General features: G+C 42.3%; 1 protein-coding gene across 3 annotated transcripts; it reads right to left on the bottom strand.

The window, feature by feature from the left end:
* Positions 1–193: 193 nt before the first annotated feature.
* ECHDC2 (enoyl-CoA hydratase domain containing 2) lies at positions 194–17,153 on the bottom strand. 3 transcript variants are annotated; one of them, XM_054037192.1, is made up of 11 exons: positions 16,913–17,000; positions 15,654–15,725; positions 14,119–14,186; positions 12,632–12,719; positions 11,974–12,060; positions 10,550–10,642; positions 8,786–8,842; positions 8,193–8,380; positions 6,849–6,899; positions 1,886–1,933; positions 194–900 (listed from the first exon to the last, which is right to left on the bottom strand). In XM_054037192.1, exons 3-11 carry the CDS (start codon positions 14,167–14,169, stop codon positions 823–825), a joined length of 741 nt encoding a protein of 246 aa, XP_053893167.1. In that variant the 5' UTR covers positions 14,170–14,186; positions 15,654–15,725; positions 16,913–17,000; the 3' UTR covers positions 194–822. The 3 variants fall into 3 exon arrangements, with proteins under 3 accessions (XP_053893167.1, XP_053893165.1, XP_053893166.1); XM_054037190.1 differs by lacking the exon at positions 15,654–15,725 and having other exon boundaries at positions 16,913–17,152; XM_054037191.1 differs by lacking the exons at positions 8,786–8,842; positions 15,654–15,725 and having other exon boundaries at positions 16,913–17,153.
* Between the last annotated feature and the right edge of the window lie 1,725 nt (positions 17,154–18,878).

The raw sequence follows: 18,878 nt of genomic DNA, 5'->3' as shown, positions 1-18,878 counted from the left end.
AATTTCAAACTGAGTAAAGTAGTTTCAAGTACTGCCCCTGCCAAGTTGATATTTTTTAAAATAGAAAAATGTTAGTGAAAATATTTTGTTTAAAAAAAAGGAAGTATTTTCATGGAAACTTCTGGTTATAATATTACAGCAAGTTACTGGTCCTTGCTAGCACCAAGTGCGTCACAGCAAACCACACAAAAAATTAAGGCACAGAGTTTATTTGTGGTTTTCATACAATACAAAGAGGAAACAAAGTAACTTTTGCATTCCAAAAATTGGTAATGAGTTCTGAAATTAATTTAGGTCAGATCCCATGACCAACAGCAATCTATGCTTTCCCTTTCAGGCCTGAATACCTCCATGTACTAGGTATAAGAGGCTAGTTCGGGCATTAAACTTGTTTATCCATTTGGCCTATCTGTTGTAGTTACAAGCAGGTATAGTGCCCACTTAAAATGAACTGAGGCCAAATTCTTTCAGCTGGACCACTGTACTGGCCTTTCATTCACTGTGAACCTGTTCTGGATTTAGACTAATAGCAAAAGTCTCTCCTGACAGCTTAATATACAACCCCAGTCTCCCCTATGACTTTAGTCATTATAGCTTTACCAGTCTAAAAAACCCTGGTTTTGGTTTAATGAAACTGTTCAATACCTTAATTATCCTTGTAAAACTGTCTCCTATGGAGTGTCCAGGAATGTAGCAGTGTCCATGGTAAAGAATTAAGATTGTAGAATTTAATATTTAACAATTTCCATTAAGTTTAAGGTTGTGCACCTCCATTTTACTTCCTAAAGACTCATGCCCTGGAATAAGGAAATCCTTGGAGGGCTATTCCCCAATAAACTGGGGTGGACGTTTCTCTCTGAAGGCAGCCATCCCTTCTTGGCGGTCTCTTGTAGGAATATTCTGCATTACAATAAAAAAAGCAGTTTATTTTGTAAAGTTAGGTGGCCAATACTGAATTAAAATCACTGTCAATATACTAAGAAGTAAAAGCTTTTATGGATATTAAATCAACATCTCAGAAGTAAGGTGGTCAACTGCCACATCTTACAAGGAGGAAAAGTTTAAATAACTTTCAGAGTAGGGCATAGCACGTGAGCACTTGATGCAGTCCAATGGACAATGCCATTGAATTTAATGGCACTGTCCTCCATTATGTACAGTAAGATCCATAAGCCCAAAATAACTCATTTTGAGGATACAAAGAAAATATTCCACTGGAAGAGAAGTCTTGCATGCTCCTGAAATATGGTTTTCAACCTAACCAGAAAACCTTCGATACATACAGTACACCAGGAATCTAGTGTCCAATTCAACCAGCCCCCAAACCATCACAATGTAAGGGCCCATGCTAGAAATTGTATACCTGGGTACACAGGGCTAAATCTAGTAAAACATGCAATTTTTATTCAGTAAGATCAAGTAAGGGCCTTGATAGACCAAGTTCAGTCTGAGGCAGGTGCAGGAGTCCAACTAGCATTCATAGGAACCCTGTTAAACATGGATTTAAGTTTTACCTTCCCATTAAGGGCTTGCCTATACAAGAAAGTTATTGTGGAATAAGTCAGGGTGTGAATTTAAAACAGAACAGTTATTCTGGAAAGATGGCATGGACACTTATTCCAGAGTAAGTATGCCTTTTTGTGATTTAAGATTAATCCACTTCTGAATTAGTTGAACTGATTCAGAGTAAGTGTGTCCATAGATGAGGTTATTGCAGGATAGTTATTCTACAATAGCTACAATATAGACAAGCACTAAGGGACGTCAGTAAGTTTCAAATGTTTGTATGAGTTTTAACCATTAAACTTCTTATCTCATGGAAGTTGAGGCTATTACAGTATTTAGGAAATGTACAATGTGATTTTTTAAAAAAAAGATAACATACCTGTGCATAACACATTCCCTCAATAGCCATCCCCGATGCAATATCCACCTGAAGAGAAAAAGTGATCTCTGAAGTACACAGCATTTAAACTGCAGTACCCTTTTGAGTATTTTCCATGATTAAAGGTCAGAGTTAGTATTAAATTACTAACTCTAATCCTAGCATTACTGTTATAGTATTTACAGCTAACATGGAGTCAGAATCCTGCTCATAGAATCATAGAATCATAGAATATCAGAGTTGGAAGGGACCTCAAGAGGTCATCTAGTCCAACCCCCTGCTCAAAGCAGGACCAATTCCCAGCTAAATCATCCCAGCCAGGGCTTTGTCAAGCCGGGCCTTAAAAACCTCCAAGGAAGGAGACTCCACCACCTCCCTAGGTAACGCATTCCAGTGTTTCACCACCCTCCTAGTGAAATAGTTTTTCCTGATATCCAACCTGGACCTCCCCCACTGCAACTTGAGACCATTGCTCCTTGTTCTGTCATCTGCCACCACTGAGAACAGCCGAGCTCCATCCTCTTTGGAACCCCCCTTCAGGTAGTTGAAGGCTGCTATCAAATCCCCCCTCATTCTTCTCTTCTGGAGACTAAACAATCCCAGTTCTCTCAGCCTCTCCTCATAAGTCATGTGCTCCAGACCCCTAATCATTTTTGTTGCCCTCCGCTGGACTCTTTCCAATTTTTCCACATCCTTCTTGTAGTGTGGGGCCCAAAACTGGACACAGTATTCCAGATGAGGCCTCACCAATGTCGAATAAAGGGGAACGATCACGTTCCTCGATCTGCTGGCAATGCCCCTACTTATACAGCCCAAAATGCCGTTAGCCTTCTTGGCAACAAGAGCACACTGTTGACTCATATCCAGCTTCTCGTCCACTGTGACCCCTAGGTCCTTTTCAGCAGAACTGCTACCTAGCCATTCGGTCCCTAGTCTGTAGCAGTGCATGGGATTCTTCCGTCCTAAGTGCAGGACTCTGCACTTGTCCTTGTTGAACCTCATCAGGTTTTTTTCTGCCCAATCCTCTAATTTGTCTAGGTCCCTCTGTATCCGATCCCTACCCTCTAGTGTATCTACCACGCCTCCTAGTTTAGTGTCATCTGCAAACTTGCTGAGAGTGCAGTCCACACCATCCTCCAGATCATTAATAAAGATATTAAACAAAACCGGCCCCAGGACCGACCCTTGGGGCACTCCACTTGAAACCAGCTGCCAACTAGACATGGAGCCATTGATCACTACCCGTTGAGCCCGACGATCTAGCCAGCTTTCTATCCACCTTACAGTCCATTCATCCAGCCCATACTTCTTTAACTTAGTGGCAAGAATACTGTGGGAAACAGTATCAAAAGCTTTGCTAAAGTCAAGAAATAAGACATCCACTGCTTTCCCCTCATCCACAGAGCCAGTTATCTCATCATAGAAGGCAATTAGGTTAGTCAGGCACGACTTCCCCTTCGTGAATCCATGCTGACTGTTCCTGATCACTTTCCTGTCCTCTAAATGTTTCATAATTGATTCCTTGAGGACCTGCTCCATGATTTTTCCAGGGACTGAGGTGAGGCTGACTGGCCTGTAGTTCCCCGGATCCTCCTTCTTCCCTTTTTTAAAGATGGGCACTACATTAGCCTTTTTCCAGTCATCTGGGACCTCCCCCGATCGCCATGAGTTTTCAAAAATAATGGCTAATGGCTCTGCAATCTCACCTGCCAACTCCTTTAGCACCCTCGGATGCAGCGCATCCGGCCCCATGGACTTGTGCACGTCCAGTTTTTCTAAATAGTCCCGAACCACTTCTTTCTCCACAGAGGGTTGGTCACCTTCTCCCCATGCTGTACTGCCCAGTGCAGCAATCTGGGAGCTGACCTTGTGCGTGAAGACAGAGGCAAAAAAATCATTGAGTACATTAGCTTTTTCCACATCCTCGGTCACTAGGTTGCCTCCCTCATTCAGTAAGGGGCCCACACTTTCCTTGATTTTCTTCTTGTTGCTAACATACCTGAAGAAACCCTTCTTGTTACTCTTAACATCTCTTGCTAACTGCAACTCCAAGTGTGATTTGGCCTTCCTGATTTCACTCCTGCACGCCTGAGCAATATTTTTATACTCCTCCCTGGTCATTTGTCCAATCTTCCACTCCTTATAAGCCTCTTTTTTGCGTTTAAGATCAGCAAGGATTTCACTGTTTAGCCAAGCTGGTCGCCTGCCATATTTACTATTCTTTCTACACATCGGGATGGTTTGTTCCTGCAACCTCAATAAGGATTCTTTAAAATACAGCCAGCTCTCCTGGACCCCTTTGCCCTTCATGTTATTCTCCCAGGGGATCCTGCCCATCTGTTCCCTGAGGGAGTCAAAGTCTGCTTTTCTGAAGTCCAGGGTCCGTATTCTGCTGCTCTCCTTTCTTCCTTGTGTCAGGATCCTGAACTCGACCATCTCATGGTCACTGCCTCCCAGGTTCCCATCCACTTTTGCTTCCCCTACTAGTTCTTCCCTGTTTGTGAGCAGCAGGTCAAGAAAAGCTTTGCCCCTAGTTGGTTCCTCCAGCACTTGCACCAGGAAATTGTCCCCTACACTTTCCAAAAATTTCCTGGATTGCCTGTGCACCGCTGTATTGCTCTCCCAGCAGATATCAGGGTGATTAAAGTCTCCCATGAGAACCAGGGCCTGTGATCTAGCAACTTCTGCTAGTTGCCAGAAGAAAGCCTCGTCCACCTCATCCCCCTGGTCTGGTGGTCGATAGACTCCAACCACGACATCACCCTTGTTGCTCACACTTCTCAACTTTATCCAGAGACTCTCAGGTTTTTCTGCAGTATCATACCGGAGCTCTGAGCAGTCATACTCCTCTCTTACATACAACGCAACTCCCCCACCTTTTCTGCCCTGCCTGTCCTTCCTGAACAGTTTATATCCATCCATGACAGTACTCCAGTCATGTGAGTTATCCCACCAAGTCTCTGTTATTCCAATCACATCATAGTTCCCTGACTGTGCCAGGACTTCCAGTTCTCCCTGCTTGTTTCCCAGGCTTCTTGCATTTGTGTATAGGCACTTAAGATAACTCAACGATCGTCCCTCTTTCTCAGCATGAGACAGGAGTCCTCCCCTGTTGCGCTCTCCTGCTTGTGCTTCCTCCCAGGATCCCATTTCCCCACTTACCTCAGGGCTTTGGTCTCCTTCCCCCGGTGAACCTAGTTTAAAGCCCTCCTCACTAGGTTAGCCAGCCTGCTGGCGAAGATGCTCTTCCCTCTCTTCGTTAGGTGGAGCCCGTCTCTGCCTAGCACTCCTTCTTCTTGGAACACCATCCCATGGTCGAAGAATCCAAAGCCTTCTCTCCGACACCACCTGCGTAGCCATTCGTTGACTTCCACGATTCGACGGTCTCTACCCCGGCCTTTTCCTTGCACAGGGAGGATGGACGAGACCACCACTTGCGCCTCAAACTCCTTTATCCTTCTTCCCAGAGCCACGTAGTCTGCAGTGATCCGCTCAAGGTCATTCTTGGCAGTATCATTGGTGCCCACGTGGAGAAGCAGGAAGGGGTAGCGATCCGAGGGCTTGATGAGTCTCGGCAGTCTCTCCGTCACATCGTGTATCCTAGCTCCAGGCAAGCAGCAGACCTCTCGGTTTTCCCGGTCAGGGCGGCAGATAGATGACTCAGTCCCCCTGAGGAGGGAGTCCCCGACCACCACCACCCTCCTCCTCCTCTTGGGAGTGGTGGTCGTGGAACCCCCATCCCTAGGACAGTGCATCTTTTGCGTTCCAATCGGTGGAGTCTCCTTCTGCTCCCTTCCCTCAGATGGGCCATCTAGTCCACTCTCCGCATTAGCACCTGTAGAGAGAACATGGAAACGATTCCTCACCTGTATCTCCATTGCTGGTGCATGGACGCTCCTCTTTCTTCTTCTGGAGGTCACATGCTGCCAAACCTCCTCACAATCCTTCTGTCCCTGCTGTGCCTGCTCTGAATCTTCAGAACATTGTGGCCGTAGAAGCATCTCCTGACGTCTGTCCAGGAAATCTTCATTTTCCCTTATGCAACGCAAAGTTGATACTTGTTTCTCCAGCCCTCGAACCTTCTCCTCCAATATGGAGACCAGCTTGCACTTTGTGCAGACAAAGTCGCTTCTGTCCTGCTCTACCAAACTGTTAGGCCTTGGCTACACTTGCAGCTGTACAGTGCTGTGAGGTAAACCTGTCTTTGTACAGCTGAGTAGGGAAAAGTGCTGCAGTCTGTCCACGCTGACAGCACAGTGGCGTGGCCACACTTGCAACATTTGCAGCTGTGTTGGGAGTGGTGCATTATGGGCAGCTATCCCAGCATTCATGGGGCTGCAACATGCTTTTCAAAATGGGGGTGGGGTGGAGTGTGGGGGGAGAGAGAGTGCTTTTTGGAGCGCGTCCGCACTCTATTTTGCAAGTTCCGAGCTCCCGGCCCCCTGCTCATTCATTCACTCATTCAAAATGAGGAGCAAACTGTTTGCTTTTTCTCTGTGGTAGGAGCCCGCATTCCTGCAGCCAGTCACAACAGTGGAGAGGATTGGCCACTTGACAAGGTGATTAGTACAGTGCTGCAAGCGTTTACACTCACACCCGTGAGTCACAGCCACTCCGCTGTATCTCTTATGCTTCTTGGGGAGGTGGAGTACCTGCAGCGGTGTACCCAGGGAGATACAGCACTGTAGGTGCCCTGCCAGTGTGGACGGGGAGTGAGTTACAGCGCTGGGGGAGGCTTTACAGCGCAGTAACTCACAAGTGTAACCAAGGCCTTAATTTTGTTCATGCCTCAGGAGTCACTTACAAAGAGACTGATCCCTTCTTGAAAACAGGGATTAGAATCCATTTACAGAACTTTCTTCATGACTGTTCTAAACATTTTTACTGCAGTTTTATGAGTCGCTCTTAAATTTTTGCCTCACTGAACATTTCATAAACATTCTCTTGGGGGAAAAAAAATTACCTCTATCCCTCTGTTTATTGCCAGTTTACCCATTTTCACAGCGATGGGAGCCTTTAAAACAAAAAAGATAAAGGAAGTCACTTCAGTGTACACGAAAAGGCAGTAGTTCATAGCTTCCAAGGGCAGGAGGGACCATTGTGATCTAGTCTGACTTCCTGTCTAACAGTCCATATTATTCTTTCTTCCAAATAGAGCAGGGAAAAATGTTTTGCACACTGTTTTCAGCAAAAGAAAACAAGGTTTGGCAACAGCAAGACTTTTTAAATTCATGTTTAGGTCTTTTCTTTGAAAAAAAAAAAAAAAAAAAAAAAAGTCCTCTCCCCCCCCCCCTTTAAAAATAAAAACTTTCATTTTAACATTTCAAAACAATGTTTCAACTTTTACTTTTTTTTAAAAAAAGTAAATTTTAAAATCTAGTCTAAATTGTTTTGACAATCTGTTTGGAAATTTTGAAAAATAATTTTCAGTTTAACCCAAAACAATTTTTATTTGGGTTTATTTGGAACTGTCAACAAACTGAAGTCAGTTATTCACCCAGCTTTTTCCAAAGGCAGTCTCTTGTCTTCAGGAGTTTGCAGTAAAGCTAATACTATATATAGCCAAAAAAGCAAAGACTGTCTACAGTTCATAACAGAATGTACTTTTAAGTATTCAAGCCAAAGTTTTCAGACTTGAGTGCCTAAATATGCATTCTTGCCTAAATATAGGGCCTGATTGTCAGAGGCGCTGAGCACCCACAGCTTGCACTGAAACAGTGGTCGTGCTAAGTACCACTGCAAGACAAATTAGCAAAACAAAAATCAGCAGATTGAAAGTTATCACTTTTAGGGCTGGATGCGTACAGTGCTACCACTTTAGAGAGAGCAGTCCCAGATTGTTATTTCAAACAGTGTATGATGGTTGTGTTCGATGCACAGAATAAGAATGTTCTAATGCTAAGGAACCATTAGTTGTCTCCTACCGTTCCTAATGGAAGTAAAATACAACAGCTAATGCAGTGGGAGACGATGAAGGCTATTTTGCTGGAGTCATTCAGATCCCGTTCATGAAGCGGAAACAAAAATAAGTGCTGTTTCTCACACTAATTTCAAAGATCTAATTTTCAAAGCTTGCCTCCTTTTTGCTGGTGTAAGCAATGACACCTAGAGGTCTGATTGTGCCCGCAAGTCAGCTAGTAGATGTCTACATTTGCACTTAATTAAATCTGCTAAGAGAGAGATTGGGTTGAAGATGCTTTAAGAAAAATAAGTCCCCCAAGATTTTAATATTTCATGGAAAGAGGTAAGAAGCTAGCCATGTTCCACAAAGTAGCCAAAACACATGAGCCAAATAAACAACACTGACCTGAGGGAGAATTTCTTTAGCTAAGGTTAATGCTCTCTGGTAAGCAGCATCCCCTTCATCGTTCTGTGGCACTGTGTGGTTTACTAATCCTATTGAGAGTGCTTCTTGTCCATTAATCTGTCTGCCAGTGAAAATGAGTTCCTTAGCAAGACCTATTCCAATACAGCGGGGCAGGCGTTGGGTTCCACCTTAAGACAATATACCACATTATGGTTTTCTGAGAAACAAATAGCAAAAACCACTCAAATATATTTTACCTGTTTATACATGTGAAAAACATGGTGTTTTAGTAGTACCATGCACTATAGCCCATCAGCTGAGGAGCTCAACATTTCACACATTAAATCACAGCACCTCGGTGGAGTGAACAAGTACTCACATGTCGTATAAAGGGGAAAATGAAAGGGTGAAATGGTCTTCCTAAGATCACAGGACGTCAGTAGCAGAGCTCAGACAAACTCTGACTCCCTGCTCCTTGCACTGGCTACTAGATAACACTTCCTTTGTATATAAAAGGATTTTCATCAAGTACCCTACAGTAAAATTCACATGTAGCTGTGAAAATATTAGAAGATTTAATGAAGATAGGTTACCTGCACCTGGAAGAAGTCCTCTGGTGGTCTCAATCAGGCCCATTTTAGCTGATGAAGCTATTTTTAAATAAATTTTTTTTTAAAGTTACTTTCTCACAACAGAACATAGCTGTTAACATTACACTAAGATCATTTTCACTCAGAGAATGCCAGTGGATGAACCCCACTAGAGTCAATGGTGTCAAGTGGCTAAATTCCTTTCACACTAAACATGCCTCATTTTGTATTGAAAGCTATCAAAAATGCAACTAAAATGAGTGTGACTGCAGTGATTAGTCACATTCTGCGATTTGTGCGAACTTGCTTATGACGGGCATACTATTTGCTGAGCAAACTAGAGCTATGGATTTTGGCCTAAACACTTTTCTGACACACACACGTTTGTTCCACAAAAAGAGGAGAAATTTTCATGCCAGCTTTTGCTGAATAAAAGTCTCTCTGCCTATCTAACACCTTAGCACCAGCTGGAACGTGATCTCTGTGCAAAGTTGATCTTTAGCATTCATTCAATGTGGGCATCCTGCAGCTAGACTCTCCATTCTCAATTGAAGACCAGCCTCAAATGCTAGTTCTTGATGCATTTTTTAAGACATAAGCTGTTTAAGACAAACAGCTTTGTGGTGTCTGTTGTACAATCAGAACATTTATCTTTTAAGGAGCATTAAGTTACCAAACTGCCATTTTGGGAGATTTCAGGAATAAGATGGGCCAGGTTACAACATTAACTTCAGGTAGCCAGAGAGGATGGGTGCTACAGTCAACCAACCGCAGCTACAAATTAGGTGATGAGGAGCCTGGACTTAAATATCCTTTGTAGCTGACTGCTTCCAGGAAACTTGGCATTTTTTTTCCCCAGAAAAAGGGGGCTAAGGGTGTGATATGAAGATTCAGAAGGGAGGTAGGAATAAAGCATTTTGCTAACTTAAAAAAAAAAAAAAACACTCACCCATTAATGTATATGCTGTGTTTACTAGAAATATTAAGCATTTTCATATTAAGCAATAAGAAGGAAATCTGGTAGCACTATGAGAGTTACGTGGGGACACTTATTCCAAAGGCAGGGTGCACTGAAGAAGTTGCAGTACCTCACTGGACTCTGAATCTCTAGAAGAGATTGTTACCCACCCCTGAAATGGATGCAAGTGGGGAGGAGGTTTTGGTTCTGTCTGAATTAGGCTTGGAATTAGCCTGAGATCAGACTTGTGCACACCAGGTCACTGGGTGATAAAGTAAAACTGTCATAATTCAACTTGTCACATGATCTGAGATAATGGAGGTGTTTTGAAAAGAAATAGCAGCTCTCGGATCTTGTGCAAGTTGCAAGTACATAGGGATGGCCCAGTCCCTCTGTTGATGTACTTTCTAAAGGGTCTATTCTCATCAATGTGCAGGGACCTCACTGCTAAAAGTAGGTTGGACCAAACCAGAATTGGTCAGTCACCCAATAAACCTGCTCTTAGTGGGCATTAACCATATACCCCTACCACCAACAGGAGATTAACCCCTTCCAAAAGAATTTTAGTGTAACTCATATTGATACCTCATCTAAAATTGTTTCCCCTTTTAAACAAAAGACATGCAGCTTTCTCAAATAGTTAAATGTCACCAAAATTTTAGGCAAGTGCCTATTCATTTCCTACATTACACAAGTTCCTGTATTAGCTTATCAGAAAGGGAACCAAACAGCCTTTAGCTTACTTTCAAATGTTGTTTAACTAAAACCAGTGATTACTTTAAATATCCCATATTTGGCAGTGCACATACCTGCTATTCGAAGATCACACGCTAATGCCAATTCTAATCCCCCACCCAATGCATAGCCTTCTATTGCAGCTATTGTGGGCATAGGCAGTGCAGCTATTAAAGACAAAACAGATTTGAAAGTTTAATTACAGGAGCAGTTTTTCACTGAGTGTTTCATGTAATTACATCTCAAATGTTCAAAGTTTGGTATGATGCTACGATTTCCGTAAGTCAAAAGGAACAAGGAAAAGGTCTTCAAATGGTAAAAAGTTGTGCTTTTTTCCTTCCTCCTCTTTAAAAATAATTCCACATTATAAAGCACTGAAATGTAAAACAAAGTTTATTTTCTCAAACTAAAGCTCTGCCTCCTTGAAACGGAGATAACTGGATGTTCACATTTAATGTGTTACAATGGAACAGTCAATTAACAGATTCTACACTCTGAGGCACTCTCCATGTTCCATTTTATATGGCTACAAATGGTCAGTCCCTACTGCTATCCAATTCAACTGACCATTACATACTGCATTTAGTATGTTTATGAACATTATGTAAGTCTCCCAACACTTGTGAGCTAGGTGAGTATCTCTCCCATTTTAAAGTTGGGGAAACCAAGGCACCTAGTGGTCAAGTATCTCTTGCAAAGAAAAAACAAATAAATCACACTGAGTGAATAGAAAAGTTAGGAACAAAATCCGGAAGTGTTATCTTGAAGTTCCTGGTTCTAACTACTCAACAACACTCCCTCAAACATCGCTTGGTGCTTTGTAACATGAAAGTCACATGTGGGTGCGGGTATTTTGGATAATACATTTATCTTCTTCTTACTGTTACTTTGATTGATATTCTAGTCAGATTCATGTTTTAAATATCTAGCTAAAATATCTCCCTCCAGGGACAACAGAATAATGCAAGAAGAGAATTGACTGTGCAAATCCACACTTGTCTAAAAAGAGGTAAAATCTTCAGAGGCTATTCCAACTTGAAATTGACTCAATGATCCAAGCACCTTTACTATTCTATATAGGTTCTTGTATCACACCTATCCCTGTAGTATCTGAGCACCTTCCAGTAACATGCATTAAGTGACATGACTAACATCTGTCATGTATGGCTCATTCTTTCATATCCTCTCCCACTGGGGGAGAGCTGTGTGTGCTATGAAGTGGGGTTTTTTTGAGAGTGTATTTGCTGCTCTCATTTCTCTTAGAGAAGGTAGCTCCAAGAAGCGCACCTTGCACTTGGAGCAGAAGATAGTCCTTAGTTTCTTTAGATGGAAGTTCATTCCGCAGTCTGGACCAGGCCCCAAGAACCATCTCTTGCATGGATGAGTTTTACCCTTTTAGGGGAGGTATCCTTATAAAGTTTCCCTGATATAGCACGACTGACTGCCCCCCACGGTGTGGGCATATATAGAAATAGATGTTTTATAACTGATCATTTACCAATTTCATCCATTAAACTTCTCAGCCTGTGAACAAAGTGTCCAACCTCTGTATCATTCATTTGTGCACGCTCCTTTAAGTCAGCACCTAAAGTGTGGAGGAAAACAAAGAATTCAGTGATAGACAAAAGGTAACAGGCAGTTGAGCAGCAGTGCTTGATGTGACTCTGCAGGAGAGTCAAGTTCAAAAGCGGAATGACAACTCTCTAGACTACTGGAGCTTAGGTGCAGCATCCCTGGAATTCAAGCATTCAGGCTTTAAGAATGGTTGTGGAATGCTCTGCTCTGTTGCTGTCTTGTTAGACAGTTCCTAGAGCAGCACCAATTCCTATGCCTAAGGAGGTTAAATCTCAAAATTGCAGGGTAGGGGCCCTCCTGTGAGCAGCCCATGGGTCTAACTGGAAAGAAATGGTAATATAAAGAGAAGAGCTAGTCTTCAGAGGTAGCTTGCTCTGCCTGCTGAGGTCTCAATTTCTAAAGCAGGGAGTTACATATGCCTAGCCAGGACAAGGCAATGGTTTGTTCCTTGTTACCCCACAAAGTCAAACTGATTTCCTTAAGTTTGTTTTTACATCTGTTGCTTAGCATAGTCTAATCTGTACAACATAATTTGAAGGGATCTGTTTTTAATATCAAGTCACAGAACATTGGTTACATACCTGCACAAAACACGCCTTTGACTTCACTTTTAAACACTACCACGCGGATCCTTTCATCACAACGGAGACTTTCTAGAACTCTGAATAGCTAAGAGTTTAATCAAGAAGAGGAGTTAAGAAAAACTGAATGTTTCAAGCATCTAAATTACTATGCATGTTTAAATGTCTGAAGACCCCTATATTTTGATAAAAGTTTAATTTCCTTGTTCTCGGTGGGCATAGGGATCTCTTAGAAAGCCAGCCTCAAGGATGATCCTTGCTCCACACATGGTTTCTACAAGCCTCTCCTGAAACTCTTAGGATTCCCCTCTTTTCAATCCCATCCACAGAGATTTTTCTGCATCCCTGACTGTCCTTCCTCTTCAGAGTTGCGCAAGGCTTCCTCTGAAACAGGTCAGTCCCCAATTTGACCAAAAAGGTTGCTTATCACCAACACAAAGTCTCCTTTCCCCAGGGACTAAGCTGCCTTTTGACTATTCCCAGCCCCTGCTGGCCTAGCAACAAAGGACATAGCTCTAGTCTCAGACTTGGATCTCACACATGGTACCTCACCTCAGTAGGCCTAGACCATCGAGCTGAACCCAGCCCAAGTTGTTAGGCCCAAACAATGGACCTACATGGAAACTGCTTTGGGGTGAAGTTCTAATACCTTCCAGACCCCTTCTATTTGTTGATTTTGAAACCAGTCCTACTGCAGGATGGACATTAAGGAAACCAAATATACAACTGGCTGTTATCTAACAGTGAATTTGCACAGGTTCATTCACTAACAGTAAATTGTATATTTGATTAAAATAAAATAATGTACTAGATACAACAATGATTAGATTGCCAAAAGTAAATACCAGGGAGACTTCTGAAAGTACGCAAGATGGGACCATTCTGAAGGCACACATTTTTTGCCGTAACAATCATGCCAGCATCTCTTTAAGTGGAATAATTTAGTGTTCGTTATAAAACCCAGTCATATCTTGCTCCCTATACAGAAATATTTTTGATAGTTCAAAGTTCCCCTATTAGGAGATTAACAACAATAAATTCTTGCCTCTTTATTTTGGTGCATCTCTGATCTGCGAGTTCATTTTCCCTAGCTGGCAACACAACATGCTCTAAGTTTTTCCTCTTTGATAGACAGTGGAAACCTGAGATCATGAATATCCAGGAGCTACTAATGCCCCAAGATACGGGGAAAAGGAGACACTGCAGCTCTGGAAGGCGCATCCAACAAAAATGTAGCAGTGTCCCCATCTGTAAAATGGGAGTAACTAAACTTAACCTATTTTCCAGCCTCTTTAGAGTGGTGAGAATTAGTTAGTATGTGTAAAGTCTTACATATTAAAAAAAATGCCAAAATACAAAGTGATTGGGTGCTTCAGTTTTCTCTTCTGCAATTACTATGGCCATTTTACTTCTACAGGATACATTTAGATACGGATCACAATTCTAAACAATATTTAGTCTAGAGATAGAGAAGCAGATATACTTACTTCATTAACAAGTACTCTTCCCAGTGAATTTCTGGCATGGGCTCTGTTCATCAGGATTTCAGCAATTCCTTTAGTAAAAAGAGACAATTTCAGTTACATTTTGTTTAAAGATACAAGTTATATTTGACATGGCAAGTCTTCTTAGAACAATAGCCCCAAGTACTGTAACTCTTCTTTCTTGAGACTTTGTATAAAGATTTTTTAAAATATAAAGTAGGCTGCTTAAGTGAGTGAGTTTTAAATGGAACATGCCAGACCACATTGTGAAATTCAGCACTACAGAATCAATGTGAGGTTACATAATACTGCAAAAATGTAGATAAATAAGCCTTTAACTTAAAAGTGGACCTCTTGTCTAACTTGGCAGTTCTAGGTGTTCTTTGCATTTTTTTAAACCTAAGAACAGACTGGATCCATGTAACAGTTCCATTTTGCATGCTGTTCTGCTTTCCCCATACTGTCTTCCTGCTTAGATTAGCTGTTCAGGTATTTTCCTTAATGGAGAAAACCTTCTTCCCATACCTACTGCTTACAGGAGAACAACAGCACAAACTGGACAATATTAGTAATGGTTCACTGTCCAGAGCCATCTGGAAAATGCAAATCCATTTCTCATAATTAAGCCTGTTGTGTAATCACTCGTTTAAGAATCAGGGGCCTTGCCTTGCTCAAGGTTCTCAAAGTCCAGCAAAAAAAAAAAAAAAAAAAGGCAACACATTGTCCGTAGAATATTAACATACAGCTTCTCCGTGTCATGCTGTTCTTAAAAGAAAAACAGCCTCAGAAATGATGTGCTGTAGCGAAGCCATTTCCAAAGTTCTCACTGGTGCAGAACACAAAGGGGACATGGGTTCCATTTCCAATACCCCACACATTCTGTGAGGGTGGGCATTAATAACTTCCTCATTTATTTACAGGCATTTCTATTGTGCTCATCACCTTCTCTGAGCATCTCATGAGTGAGAATGAATAGGTCCCCATCATCACAGGATGTTTTGAAGTATCATCCCCATTTTACAGCTAGGGAAAGCGAGGCAGAGAGGTGAATTGACTTGCCCAAGGTCACACAGCAAACTTGTAGCAGAGCAAAAAATGGAACCCAGATCTCCTGTCTCCCAACGACTGACAGTTGTGAATGTGTACAGTTCCTTTTTTCCTGGTTGAACTCTTACTCCTAAATTTCCCTAGTCCTGTCCAGCTCCAAATTTGCTCTATGATCCTGTTGCTGCTGTACATGAAGATGCACAATAAAATATACAAGGTTAATATATTCTACACTGCTAGAAGATCTTTACATTTGAGCCACTGCCTTTGTGACTGGCTGGCTGGTGCGATATCACCATCGACCAAATGGAAGAGAAAAGTCAACTAGCAATAAAGACATGTGCAACAGCTGGCACAGGGCTACGATGGAAGCTAGCACTATGAAAACTGTACAAAACCAAAACATTGCAGAAGAAGCTAGAGAACCTGTTTTGCAAATCCCAGAACAAGATAAGCAGCTTTCAAGGAGGTTATACTCCTGGAAATCTTACCTTATCCTCAAATTGACCTGCAACTCTTCTCCTCTAACCCTAAGGTTATCCGACCTTTATTACTGTACATTTCTGACATCAGAAAAAAAATAAACTGAATGAATGTAGAGAACAGATTATTTATATCCAAGTTCATTGCATGCTTCCTGACCAGCTCTTTTCCTGGTGCCCATCTGTGTTGGGTCTTTGTAGTTGTACCTGTCAGCCAACTGTGGACCAAATAAAGGACACCATGTAGGACAAAAAGATTATAGAGAACTTTATGAAATTTGCAACCTGAATAATCACCTTAACATGGTGTTTCAGCCCAAGCACAAATCAGTAAAGTTCCAGCTGCACTATAGAAAAACTAACCTATCACGGGAGCCTGTTACAAGTCGTTAGTACCACATATATGTAGAACATAAATCATTCCAATAGAGTAGATGGATCTGAAAGTGTTTCAGCCAACTTCCTGAATTACACTGAAGTCTTGCCAAGTCCAAGATTTAAGCACTGTTCAAGGTGACAGTTGGAATATGTTTTGTCCCTATGACACAGGTCAGGAGCTACCCAGTTGTAACCAGATCCTTTAACATAGTTGCTTTTCGGTGGTAGATGGGAATTGTTTTTTGCCCCATCTCTGCTATCCATCTATAAATAAATACATACAGTTTGACAACAGTTCTGTTACAATATTCCTGGTTCTGCTTTGTTACAGAACAACATACTGCCCATATGGCCCATACATACTATGTGGATAGGCCCAGAGTGCATTCCAAATGGGTTTAAAATAAAGGCCGGGGCCCAAGTCTCTAGCTGGCCTAATGCTCGTTATAATCTGGCTACTGTACAGTTTACTCCAGCCTATACAGACCTGGCAGGGTCAGATCATGATCAGGCACATGATTATTAGCAGCTGTTAAACTGGACTGTGTGTTTTGTAGGGTAGGCTGGGGTTTTCTCTGTTTCTGGATTGTTGCAACTTCCCTGGAGGATAGCCGCGGTTTCAGTCTGCACATTTCAGGGGAGGATTTAGTTGCCAGCTGCAATTTCGGGGTAGGGAGGAGAGAAAGCCCCTCTACGGAGTTCCTTCGTGTAGCTCGGAAAACGGAGTCATGTTTGTGGGCCAAGACTTGAGTAGCGCAGGGGGAGAGGTAGGGGATGAGAGCTGATTCCCTCCTGCAGCTACCTCCATTCTAGGGGAGGAAGCTGCCTGGCCAGCACCGGACTTTCTACTTCTCCCTCCCCTGGGACTGGAGGGGCGGGTCTAGACTCACCGCTGCTTTCCCCGCCGTGCACATTGACCATGATCTCCTTCCCCCCAGACGAGGATCTCTTGCTGTGGCCGCCGACCCCTCGGGGGTGCGGCGCGGTGAGCGCCCTGCACCCAGCTGCAGCTCTCCCCAGCCGAAGCATTGGGCTATTTTTCAAGGCTTTCAAAGCGACAACGGCGGCGGTTTCCTCCTGCACCTACGTCCAGGTTTGGGGAGAGGCTCTGCCGCGCCACCCTCTGGCGGAAATGCTTCCCGCAGCCTCCAGAAGGCAGGGGAAAGTAGGACCCACCACTCCAGCAAAATTGCAACTGGGCTTGGCTCTGATTGAATAGGAGCCAGACCCTACTGGGGGCTCAGAAAAGGTTGCTGATTTATTTAAATGATGGTAGGAAGCTACCATCAGAAATGGCAGGAAATACTGAGGGACTGCAAGGACAGTTTTCCCTTTCTCTTCCATCATTCCTGCCGTGCGGGCAGGGGACTGGACTCGATGACCTCTCGAGGTCCCTTCCAGTCCTATAATCTATGAATCTATGAGAGGTGACAGGTTATATAGACCTGAAGCATTGCTCTGTGTGACTCAAAAGCTTTTCTCTCTCACCAACAGAGACTGATCTAATAAAATATATCATCTCACCCACCTTGTCTCTCAGGTTATATGAGAGGCAGTTGCCATCTACAAAATCTATGGCTTTGATTCTGCCACCCTTGAATTTTAAGCACTGCAGGGGTTCATTAAGGACTAAAAGAAGAACAGGAGTACTTGTGGCACCTTAGAGACTAACAAATTTATTAGAGCATAAGCTTTCGTGGACTACAGCCCACTTCTTCGGATGTAGTCCACGAAAGCTTATGCTCTAATAAATTTGTTAGTCTCTAAGGTGCCACAAGTACTCCTGTTCTTCTTTTTGCGGATACAGACTAACACGGCTGTTACTCTGAAACTTGTCATTAAGGACTAATTAACTCATTTGTCATTAAGGACTAAATAACTAATTTGGGATCAGATTTAATTAATTATTTTAGAAAGGATATAGAAGTTAATCCAGAAGGAAAAAATCATTGTATCTATACATTTTTATAAAAACATTTTAGTCTATTTTTGTGTGTGTGTGTGTGTGTGGAAGGAGTGATTAGCTGACATGAGAAACAAAAAATCTACAATTTCTCTGAAAAAAAATGCTATATATAAAATAGTAATTTTATGTTACAAGACTCTGATCCCAAAACATTATATTTACTGTGACAGACATTAGACATGGTATAGCTGATACCGAAAAAAATAAAAAATGATATATTCATGGGAGAATGGGGCCTGTTCTCCAGCCGTGGAATACAAATAAATTCTCATTTTAAAAAAATGTAGTTTCTGTGATGGGAAAATGAGGGGGACAAAAGAGTGAGAAATACTTAACTATCTGTCCAGTTCAGTGGGGTGGGGACATGTCTGAGCAGAAGGGTTTTGCGGACTATAACACAAGAATTGGGGCTTCATTTTCTCATTCTACCACAGACTTTCCAAATGACATTGGGCAAGTCATTTAGGCCCAGATCCTTAACAGTATTTAGGCACCTAACTCCCAAAGGATCTGAACCTTAATCTCTTTGTGCTACTCCCCCATCTGCAAAATGGGAACAATAAAACTTCACAGACGTGTTGTGCAGATTCATTAGTGTTTGTGAGATGCTCAGATGCTACAATGATGGAAACTACATAACTCCATAGATGCACAGGACTAGAATCCAGGAACTGCCTTTCTGTCATAGGATATGAGTTACTCCTCATAATTTATAGGGGGACAATACCACTCTGAGTTCTAATCTTACATCTGACTTCTTTTGTGGACTTGAATAATTCACTTACCCTCTCTGCCTCAGTTTACTTATAAAATAGGGATATTAATACTTACCTACCAACACAGGTTTGTGAGGATTAATTAACAAATATCTGTACAGTGCTAAGTATGAT

Source organism: Malaclemys terrapin, chromosome 8, assembly GCF_027887155.1.
Source record: "Malaclemys terrapin pileata isolate rMalTer1 chromosome 8, rMalTer1.hap1, whole genome shotgun sequence".
NCBI classification, from domain to species: domain Eukaryota; kingdom Metazoa; phylum Chordata; order Testudines; family Emydidae; genus Malaclemys; species Malaclemys terrapin.
This window is presented reverse-complemented; position numbering and strand designations above follow the sequence as displayed.

Bases quoted from the DNA above. Each gene is read 5' to 3' on its own strand.
- ECHDC2 (XM_054037190.1), bottom strand. From the start codon at position 17,051: ATGCTTCGGCTGGGGAGAGCTGCAGCTGGGTGCAGGGCGCTCACCGCG. The intron at 10,643-11,973 runs GTAAATGATCAG...TGTCTTTAATAG, and splicing joins AAGTTTAATGGATGAAATTG to CTGCACTGCCTATGCCCACA. The intron at 1,934-6,848 runs GTAATTTTTTTT...TTTTCTCTTCAG, and splicing joins CAATAAACAGAGGGATAGAG to GTGGATATTGCATCGGGGAT.